This window comes from Tiliqua scincoides, chromosome 16 (genome assembly GCF_035046505.1).
Source record: "Tiliqua scincoides isolate rTilSci1 chromosome 16, rTilSci1.hap2, whole genome shotgun sequence".
NCBI lineage: Eukaryota > Metazoa > Chordata > Lepidosauria > Squamata > Scincidae > Tiliqua > Tiliqua scincoides.
Window position 1 is genome coordinate 6,121,962 of NC_089836.1, and position 11,444 is coordinate 6,133,405.

Sequence of the window (11,444 nt, forward strand, 5' to 3'; positions counted from 1 at the left end):
ATGCTCCAGCACAAGGATTACTAACCCAAGCTTCTTTCACTGCTGTCCTCCATCTGCAAACCCACACCCACTTTTTTTATTACAAATGACCCACACCTGGACAGCCTCACATCTTCTTCTACCTGGCAACCAGCTTAAAACCTCTCTTAAAGGAAAAGGCCACTTGCCCAACCTTGTGACAGGCTACCTATGAATGCCAGATGCAAGGGGTGCGGGTCTCTTGTGGTCTTGTGTGACCTTGAGGTGGGCCTCTGTGAGATACAGGAAGCTGGACTAGATGGGCCTTCAGCCTGATCCAGCGGGGCTCTTCTGATGTTCCCATAGGTAGAATCCCCCAATTCACACAGAACGATGCAAAAATCGGGTGGCCACCCTGGAAATGAGAGGAATGTGTGCACAATAATTCCCACAAAGACAGGGGCATGTATCAAGGCAAATGGTTGGCAACCTTCAGTCTTGAAAGACTATGGTATAAGCCTACAGCACCCAGTATTCCCAGGCGGTCTCCCATCCAAGTACTAACCAGGCCTGACCCTGCTTAGCTTCCGAGATCATGGTATAAGCCTACAGCACCTGATATTCCCAGGCGGTCTCCCATCCAAGGACTAACCAGGCCTGACCCTGCTTAGCTTCTGAGATCAGACGAGATCAGGCATGTGCAAGGCAAATGTACAACGTAACTTGCAAACAGCAATAAGATGTGGGGCAAATGAGGGCTGAGATGTGGGGCATTCTCCTCTGCCACCTTCTGCAGATGGACAAAGTGGTGGGTGGGATGCAGCTGTATTAATTTTTACTGGAACTTTCCCCGTTGGGTGCTGGGTCTTCATATTCCACACTGCGCTTGCTACCCGTAAGAGTGATAAACGTCTACAGCAGTGGTTCCCAAACTGTGTGCTGACTGAACTCACAGGGGCATCGCAGGATGTACCTGGCAGCTTCTTCTTCCTGGTGCTCCCAGGTTCCGCCATCTCAGATGGCATGGGAGGGTGGGTTGGGGCTCTCCATGAAAGGACAGAGCAGGGGAGGCGTGTGTGGGGCATCCCCTTCTCTGGGCTTCCGGGGCGAGAGACCTGTAAGAGAAAGGCTGGGGCCGGAGGCCTTTCTTTCAGGGAGAGGCCGAGATCTCTGGGGAGAGATGTGGAGCTAGAAGGGCTGCCATCGTCGCAGAGGAAGCCCAGGCCGAGGCTGCATTCTTCAGTAGGGTGACCAGATGCAAAGGGGGACAGAGCACCTCTACCTTGACCCACAGCAGAGAAGAGGGGAGGTTGGCAGGCACAGCTTTTCAAGCCCTTCCATGTGGAGCAGTGTCTGTCAAAGAATGTTCCCTCTTCTGTACTGTGGCTCAAGGTGGAGGCACTCCCTGCCCCCTTTGCATCTGGCCACCCTACACACCCGACACACTCACAGAGAGGCTCTCGCACACTCCCTCACTCACTCCCTCATACTCAGTCACTCACTCACAATCACTCACACTGACAATCAATCATGCACTCTCATTCACTCACATAAACCCATTCACACTCACTCACCCACTCACACTCACCCATTGACACACTCTGGCACTCACTCACTCACCTATTGACACTCTCACTCACTCACCCATTGACACTCACACTCACCCATTGACACTCTCACTCACCCATTGACACTCACACTCACCCACTGACATTGACACTCTCTCTCTCTCACTCACTCACTCATTCACCCATTGACATTGACACTCACCCATTGACATTGACACTCACCCACTGACACTCACTCACTCACTCACTCACTCAGACCAGGCCCCTGAGAAGGCTGCAGCCCCACCTCTTCCCACCACAGCCCTTTTGAATGGGCTGGGAAGGCGAGGAGGCTCAGGGAGGAAACCTCGAGGACTCTCGCGAGACTTGGCCCTGGCGACAGAAGCCGAAGCGCGTCACTAAGGGCTCCCTCTCGCGTCCGCAGGAGGCGTGGGGCCCCTCCCTCCCCTCCCAGTGGCCTCGGCGACTGCTCCGGCTCCTGACTGGCTGGAGGAAGGAGGAGGCGGGGCTGTCCTGCCCTGACTCCTAAGTGAGAGGGGCGCGTGGCTGTCAGCCCGCCACTTCCGTGTCTTCGGTTGAAGCGGCACACGCGCTGCCCCGCAAATGGCGGCTGAGTCCCCCTTCGCATGGAGACCGGAAGTGCGCGTTGCCAGGCCTCTCTCCTTTCCTTATCTCTTTGGCTGTTTGGCGCCTCTTTCCCTTGTGCCAAGGTGCCTTGGCACAATCAAGATGAAGAGGGTGCTTCTGAGCACGTGCAGAGTTCTGATCCACCCAGGGGGAAAGGAGAGGAGGGTCTGGCCCATTCATGACCCTCTCACACACTTAGCACCGGGACCCACTTTTGACCCCAGTCTCATATATTAAAAATAAAATATTAAAATGAATGGGGACCCACCTGATCAGGTATCTCATTACCTCGAGCCTTGAGGCTATTCAAAAATCAGATCACTGCTAACAGCCCTGCAAAGAGCTGAGCTCCTGCAGTTTGAAAGCTCGTGTCAATATAGGGCAGCCATTTTCAACCACTGTGCTGTGGCACACTGGTGTGCCATGAGTAGTCCACAGGTGTGACACAGGAATTTGGGAGAAGGTCATTTATTAGTAGGGTCAATGGGGGATGTGAGCCCCCCACTGGCAGCATGGTGTGCCTTGTCAATTGCCAAAAACCTGATGGTGCACCTTGACAATTTTCATGCCTTGTCAGTGTGCCATGAGATGAAAAAGGTTGAAAATCACTGATCTAGGGAGATCAATGTTTGAGTGTCTTTTTCCTCCAAGTCCATCCATGGCAGGTAGTGGGGGGGGGCAGGTGAAGGCTGGGGCACAGAACTAAGCCCCTCAAGGCTTGAGGCTATCCATTAGGGCTGCCTCATTAAGAGAAATGGATTGAGTTTTTTGCAACTAAACAAAAAAAAAAATTACATGTGAATAAATAAATGCATTATTTCTTTCTAGATCACCTTTTTAAAAAGTCTGGTAAAGCTAGGCAGGTCCCAATAGAGCATCATTTTTAAAAGTGGGTCACGGTGCTAAAAAGTTTGCAAACCATTGCATTAGTAAAATGCTAGCAAAGGGTATTTTAATTCTTATGCTTTACTACCAGTGGGATTATTTTTTTTTTTAAACTAAAAGGTTTTTTTTAACGCACAAGTAAGTGAAGCTTTTGCACTAATGGTTTAGAAAAAGTGGGTTATTATTCCATTCCCACGTGATGGGGCCAAGAAGGAGGGAGCCTCCAAGGATTCATGAAGTGAAGTCGCTCCAGGGAGATGCCAAAGAGGCGGACCTCGGGCACTGGGTAGGGAGAGAAAGGAGGGGTTAGCAATCCACCCATCCACTTTCTGTGTCAAAGTCCAACTTTTCCAGCTGCGGTCTGGACCAGTGGAGCAGAGAGAAGGAGGGTGCCACAGCTCCAGAGATGGACTGAGAGAGAGGAGAGAAAGGGCTGGGACAAAGAGGGCATTGGGATGGCAAGAATGGACTGGTTCACCCAACGTTGCCAAGCACTCTTCGGGTCTTCCAGCGCTTCGCCTCGCCCAGGCTGGTCCTCTTTGCTGCTGGTAAGTGAAATTTGACATCTGCAAAACACTTGCTGAACCAGGAAAGAAACTGACGAGGGAGGCAGGTCTTGCATCACTGCCCTTTCTCTCTCTCTCTTGCATTAAAGGACCATTGTTGGGGGGGGGGGGAGAGAAGGACCAGGTTGTTTTTCTCTTAATTGGATAATAATAGCTGGATGATCTCATGACCGAACAGAGCCGGTCTCCCTGGGAGAAAATTTAATTGTGCTTCGTCTTCTGCCCTAGATTTTGTTCCCATGGCAGTCCATATTAGAGCAAATTTCCTGACAAATGGGTACTGTCCCCGGCTTGTCCATCCGATGAGATCCAGATGGCCGGCGCTTTTAATTCTGCCTTCATCATTGCATTTTTTTAAAACTTTCGCTAGGTGGTGAAGGTTAGGTACCGTACTGACTAGAAACACATTTAACATGTTGTTTTTTTTAAAAGTGTTAAGCCATCAAAATTGTTAACAGTTTGCAGTTTCTAAAAACAATCAAAATGGAGAAATGCCGGCAGAGACAGAGTGTAGCTCGATGGGAGAGCTTTGCCTGCAGAAGGTTCCAAGTTCAAACCTTGGTAGCTTCCGGCAAGGCTGGAAAAGACCTCTTTCTCTTACTGAGACACTGGGGAGATGCTACCACGCGGAGTGTGCGATGCTGAGCTAGACAGGCCAATAGGCAGACTCCTTATGGCATAATTGTACCATGTACACAGCCCAGACACTTGCAGTTTGCAATGTCCCAGCACAAAAAGGGAACTTTCCACCACAGCAGCTTCTCCCAACACCATGTCAGGGAAAAGTTGCACAGGGGGTGAGTTTTTCTTTTTGGAATAACTCTTAGAGGAACATGAACCCTATTCAGGGTCTAAAGAACATAAGAAGAGAATGGCTGGATCAGGCCCAGGGCCCATCTAGTCCAGCTTCCTGTATCTCACAGTGGCCCACCAGATGCCTTGGGGAACACACAAGAGACCTGGATCCTGGTGCCCTCCCTTACACTGGCATTCAGAGACAGCCTATTTCTAGAACCAGGAGATTGCATGTGCCCATCACGGCTTATCACTTGCAATAGATTTTTCCTCTATCAATCTATCCAATCCCCTTTGGAAGGCATCTAGGCCTGACGCCATCTCCACATTCTGTGGCAGGGAGTTCCTCAGGTTAAGGACACGCTGGGTCAAGAAAGACTTTCTTTCATCTGTTTTAAGACAGCCACTTTGCGCAAGAGGAGGGGGTGGGTCTGCTTTTGAAAAATATCTCAAAACAGCTGCCAGTGTAGCTGATGGAGCCTCCTGTCTGGATCAAGAACGCATCGTGGGAGGAGTCATAGTTCAACAGCCAAAGCCTGTCTGTGCACGCGGAGGGTCCCAAGTTCTGTTCCTGGCGGCAACTCCAGCTAGATCTAGCAAAGATGCTTGTCTGAAACTCTGGGGAGCGGCTTCCCACCAGTGATGAAAATAGGCCAGCTTTCTCATTATGTTTCAGGCAGATCCATCTATTACAAGATCCCCCTGCATTCCCCAGCGACAAATTCCCCTTGCATTTTATTGTCGTTCACTACCTGTGTTTGCATCACCTAAATTGCGGGGCCTCTTTCAGAGGGTGGATTAAAACCCACACCTTCTGCCTCCTCCAGGCTGCGAGTCTATCTTTGCTGCTCTGTTCGGTACTGAGAACGGTGGGCCCTCAGCTGCACTCGCTGATCACCGGCAGCTACATCACAGGAACCCATTCCGTCGCTCTCGTCAGCTGTCCCAATGAACAAGTAGCTGGGGATATTGCAAGGTAAGTTGACCGGCCTGATCTCTGCTCATGTGTCCAATGAATAATTGAAATAAATGTTGGCAGAAGTACTGGATGGCTTTTTCAAGCTCTAGTTACTTGTCAGCTGGGGATGGTATAATAATAATAATAATAATAATAATAATAATAATAATAATAGAAAGGCCTTGAGCTATTGCAAGACCTTCATTCATTCATATAAGTTCATCTTTAATATATTCATTTATGTAAACTTATGTAAATTTATTCAAATTTGAAATGTAAATTCTTCCCCCCACCCCGGCCCCCGACACAGTGTCAGAGAGATGATGTGACCCTCTTTGGACTTTGGACACCCCTGATCTAGACTGACCATAGGAGTTAAACATAAGGCCCGGGAGGTGGTTATGGTCCCTGGAAGCTCTTTATTCAGACCCCCCTCCCCCCCCGTATAATTGAGCTCTCCCCAAGTGATACTTTGGCACTATCATATCTTGAAAATCTGACCAAGATTTGCACATTTTCTCTTCTGTTATTTGCAGCAAATGAGTTTCTATGTGAGAACAAAGTGCTTGTTTCTAGTCATCGCCTGCTCAATGAATGCTATTTGGCCCTCTGGATGAAAAGGATTTGACACCCCTGATTTAGACAGTACCTAAAGACAGCTGATCCTGTTCTGTCCTTTGGGGGGGGGGGCTACTTGTCTCCACCACCCTGCCTCCTTCTCCTCTGAAAAGGAAGAGACGGAATCAGGCAAAAGAAGTGTGGAGGAGAGAAGAGCAGTGGGCTAGAGTGTCATCTCTGATCCTCTCTAGCTCACTGCTCTGCTCTCCTCCCCATTTCTTCTTCCTCTCTGTTCCCTTTTCTAATCCAGGAAAGGAGGAGAGGGGGGAGAACTGACACACTTCTGGGTAACGGGGGCAGCACACCTCAGTGCCACCCCCTGGACCACGCCCAGCTGGTCAGATCTTAATGCATGCCTGGTGTTATCCATAGTCTGTCATTAATTGGGGGTGGGGGGGAGTGACAAAGTAAAGAACTTGGAGGGGGGAAAAAATGTCCTGATGGAGTTGCTCAAGGCTGCTTGAGCCAGGAACATCAATGGCCTGTCTGTTTTCAACACTGCACCTCTGTCTGCAACAGAAAAGCGGACTAAGAAATGGGAAGATCCCAAGGGCTCCTCTTTGTAAACAGCCCTGCTTCCTCCTCCGCCCCCCCACTCTCACACACCCAGGTTCTGTTGGTTAGAAAGGCAGTCAGAGAAGTCAGTTCTGTCCCCTTCACCCCCTCCCCCCGCCCCAAGTCTGGCTCAGAATGGCTTTTAAGGTTAACCTTGGCTGGCTGGCCATTTGGGGGGGGGGGTGAACTTTGGAAAAACAAGAAGCTCATTTTGGGAAGTTCTGCTGACCCCCAGTTCCCTGCCAGAACAGCCCCATTGCAGCGACCCTCCTGAAGCAAATTTGTACGCACCACCTAAAACATGCCTATTTTTTAATCTATCGATAAATCCCAAGGGGCAGAGTTTAGGGCAGGAGTATTAATTGCAAGACTTTTTTCAGTCATATGACTGTAAGCTGTAGAGAAGATAAAACTGCCCAAGGCTATAAATAGATGCAGAATGCAAGTCTATTCAGATCCATACAGAGTCGGTGGGAGGGGGGGTAAAAATAAAAAAGAGAGGGAAATTCCAGTCTAGGGATTATTAATGAAGGGATTGAAACAAGGGAGGCAAGCAGGGTTAAATCCATGCTGCAGCTGCGATTAGTCCATGGTCTCCAGTTCTCAGAGAAGGATATGGGAGCATAGGGGAAAGGTGCAAAATTGGGTAGCCCAAATGGTATGGGAGGTGGAGGGAAGGAGATGACATTTGGGGCTTTCTAGTTTGGGGTGGGGGGAGAAAACTAAATAGGGAAAATGTTAAATATTGCAAGGTGTAGATTAAGGAATTGTTTGCATACATGGGACTACAAGATTGCCATCACCCAATGACATTCATTCATTCATTCACTCGTTGGGAGGGGGGGATCAAGGGGGAGACCAGCACCTGTACTTCTCCTATGCAGGAACATTTATACCATCAGGTCCTTCCTTTGAAATGCTGGGGGGGCAAAAACCTTGGAGTTGAACAGCAGCATCAGGTTCAGCATTAGGCAAACTGAGGAATTTGCCTTGGGGCATAATTAACCGGCACTGACAATACGGCTGACAACCCAAGATTCCCTCAAAGGACCGATCTTGCTAAGGGATCTATAGCTGTAAAATATCAATTCCATGCCAGGGTTTAAGGCTTAGTGTTCATCTCAAGGAATTTTTAGCCAGGGATTAAAAAGCAAACTCATAAATTGAGAGCCAGGAAAGTGTAATGGTTCAGGAGTTGGAATTAGACCTGGAAGATCCAGGTTCATCCCCCCTCAGCCATGAAGCTTCCTGGGTGACCTTGGGCCAGTCTCTCTCTCTCTCTCTCTCTCTCTCTCTCTCTCTCTCTCTGTCTTGTCTACCTCACAGGGTTGTTGTGAGGACAAAAGAGAGAAGGAATAACATACACCACCCTCAGCTCCGTGGAGGAAGGACGGTATAAAACTAGGAAAAATCATAAACAAAATTATAATAGATCAGTTGAAGACCGTAGCTAAATTCCATAAGACATTTCTGATTGTGTTCCCAAAATATTCAGCAACAACGTAAGGGTCTTAGTAGTGGTGCCAAAAGATTAAAACCTGAATCTGTAGGTGCTCTACAACAGAGCTATGGCCTCACCATATGCTAATGGTAGACCGTGTTCATGACCCCCTGTCTGCTTCTCCTAGGGCCATTATGGAGAAGAAACTGGCGGCTTGTGTGAATATCCTCCCCAAGGCCTCAACTATGTGAGTCAAGAACAAAAGCCCTTTGCACACTCCAAGAATTCCTTGTGTGACTGTCCACCCCTGCAGAAGCTGTGCACTTCCTGGTTTCCTTTTAAAGCACACTTTTTTTTCCTGGCTTTCTCACAGGTACATTTGGAAAGGGGAGATAGAGGAAGCCACGGAAATAATTCTGGTAAGTGCGTTTGCTTTGCCAACCCGTTGGCATTTCCAGGCACAGCCACAGGAGGGCAGACTTCTCTGTTCCCTGTTTCTTTGCCATCCCCTCTCAGCCACACTCCCACTCACAACCACAAGAGGGCAGACCGGATAGACTTCTGTTGCCACGTGTCACTGCCATCACCCTGGCGCTCCCTCTCACAACTAAAGGAATGGTATGGTATAAGCCTACAGCACCCAGTATTCCCAGGGAGTCTCCCATCCAAGTACTAACCAGGCCTGACCCTGCTTAGCTTCTGAGATCAGACAAGATCAGGAGATAGTGTTCAGTATAGGGAGATGGTTGGCAACCTTCAGTCTCGAAAGACTATGGTATAAGCCTACAGCACCCGGTATTCCCAGGCAGTCTCCCATCCAAGTACTAACCAGGCCTGACCCTGCTTAGCTTCCAAGATCAGACGAGATGTGCAGGGTAACAGTTGCTGTCACTACAAGAGGGCAGCCAAATGATCAGGGACACAGGTGCAGAGAGTGCCAAATAAACAGGGAAAAGTCTGCCCTCTTGCACTTCCACTTATGTCCACCGGAGGGCAGACGTTTCCAATGCCTGTTGGTTTATTATTGGCATCATTTTGCACTGCCAGGCCTGAGGGCACACTTTCCTCTTCCCTGTTTGATTGACCCCCTCCACACCTGTGTCCCTGCTTATTTGCCTGCCCAATTGCACTTCCACTTATGTCCACCGGAGGGCAGACTTTTGCAATGCCTGTTTATTGTTGGCAGCATTTTGCACTGCCAGGCAGGAGGGCACACTTTCCTCTTCCCTGTTTGATTGACACCCTCCACACCTGTGCCCCTGGCTATTTGGCTGCCCTCTTGCACTTCCACTTATGTCCACAGGAGGGCAGACCTTTGCAATGCCTGTTTATTGTTGGCAGCATTTTGCACTGCCAGGCAGGAGGGCACACTTTCCTCTTCCCTGTTTGATTGACCCCCTCCACACCTGTGCCCCTGGCTATTTGGCTGCCCTCTTGCACTTCCGCTTATGTCTACAGGAGGGCAGACTTTTGCAACGCCTGTTTATTTATTGTTGGCAGCATTTTGCACTGCCAGGCAGGAGGGCACACTTTCCTCTTCCCTGTTTGATTGACCCCCTCCACACCTGTGTCCCTGCTTATTTGGCTGCCCGATTGCACTTCCACTTAAGTCCACCGGAGGGCAGACTTTTGCAACGCCTGTTTATTTATTGTTGGCAGCATTTTGCACTGCCAGGCAGGAGGGCACACTTTCCTCTTCCCTGTTTGATTGACACCCTCCACACCTGTGTCCCTGGTTATTTGGCTGCGCTCTTGCACTTCCACTTATGTCCACAGGAGGGCAGACCTTTGCAATGCCTGTTTATTGTTGGCAGCATTTTGCACTGCCAGGCATGAGGGCACACTTTCCTCTTCCCTGTTTGATTGACACCCTCCACACCTGTGTCCCTGGTTCTTTGGCTGCCCGATTGCACTTCCACTTATGTCCACAGGAGGACAGACTTTTGCAACGCCTGTTTATTTATTGTTGGCAGCATTTTGCACTGCCAGGCAGGAGGGCACACTTTCCTCTTCCCTGTTTGATTGACACCCTCCACACCTGTGTCCCTGGTTATTTGGCTGCGCTCTTGCACTTCCACTTATGTCCACAGGAGGGCAGACCTTTGCAATGCCTGTTTATTGTTGGCAGCATTTTGCACTGCCAGGCATGAGGGCACACTTTCCTCTTCCCTGTTTGATTGACACCCTCCACACCTGTGTCCCTGGTTCTTTGGCTGCCCGATTGCACTTCCACTTATGTCCACCGGAGGGCAGACCTTTGCAATGCCTGTTTATTGTTGGCAGCATTTTGCACTGCCAGGCAGGAGGGCACACTTTCCTCTTCCCTGTTTGATTGACACCCTCCACACCTGTGTCCCTGGTTCTTTGGCTGCCCGATTGCACTTCCACTTATGTCCACCGGAGGGCAGACCTTTGCAATGCCTGTTTATTGTTGGCAGCATTTTGCACTGCCAGGCAGGAGGGCACACTTTCCTCTTCCCTGTTTGATTGACACCCTCCACACCTGTGTCCCTGCTAATTTGGCAGCTCTTTTGCACTTCCACTCATGCAGTTCCAATCAAAGTCTGCCCTCCTGTGGACACGATTGGAAATGCAAAAGGGCAGCCAAATAAACCGGGAAGTCTGCCCTCTTGTGGCTCTGACTGGAAGTGTGAAAGAACAGGATGAGCAAGAGGGCAGCCTTCTCTCTTGCCTGTGTCTTTGCCATTAGGCAACAGAGAAGTCTGCCCTCTTGTGGCTGTCAATGGAAGTGACAAGGGAGCAGGCAACAGGGGAGAAGCTTATGGTTCTGACTAGGGTTCAAATGCCAATGATGCCAGGGGTGATTCCTAATCCATTCCACAGCCCTCCCCTTTTTCTGTTGCAGCTGGTGAAAACACGGACATCCAAAATCAGTCAGTTGTCAGACTATGTCAGGTAAGATTTTCTTGGTGGTTCAAAAAAAATAGAAGCATGGATCAGTGCTTCTCCCGAAGTCTTGTCTGTAACCTTGAGGTCTAGCAAGTTGTAATTACTTTTAAAAAGAAAATGCAAATGGAGACTTTCATTTTCAGTGGCAAAAGTGGTTGTGAGAACCAGCTCCTAGAGGCCGCCCCCCCCCCCACAGACCTCCAGAAATGAATTTATAATTTCAGATACACCGTAGTTCTCAGGGTGTGTTGTGGGTAAAAAATGGTCATTGTTGCTTCCATCGAGAGGGACTCACATCATCCGTCCATTCCCTCCCACAGGTCCATGCATCCTTTTGAAATCCCTGAGCTTATCAGTGTGTCGATTGACCAGGGGAACCCGGTTTACTTACGATGGATGGGGGAAAATATCCCGGATGATTAGCTGCTCTGGATAAAGTTTCCATATTCAGGGGCAGCCTATCTCCAAATCCCAGCGGCTCAGGAGAGAGCTACTTCCTTCAAGCCTTGCTTTCCAGAGTCACCCGGTTGGCTGCCACAGATGTAGCAGGATTCTGGATGGAT

At 49.5% G+C, this 11,444-nt stretch overlaps 1 protein-coding gene across 1 annotated transcript; it reads left to right on the forward strand.

The window, feature by feature from the left end:
- The first annotated feature begins 3,502 nt into the window (after positions 1-3,502).
- On the forward strand, positions 3,503-11,424 carry LOC136635635 (protein CutA homolog). The gene is made up of 6 exons (XM_066610884.1): positions 3,503-3,586; positions 5,227-5,375; positions 8,159-8,218; positions 8,345-8,390; positions 10,838-10,887; positions 11,202-11,424. The coding sequence occupies exons 1-6, from the start codon at positions 3,503-3,505 to the stop codon at positions 11,302-11,304; spliced, it is 492 nt and encodes a 163-aa protein (XP_066466981.1). The 3' UTR covers positions 11,305-11,424.
- The last annotated feature ends 20 nt before the right edge of the window (positions 11,425-11,444 follow it).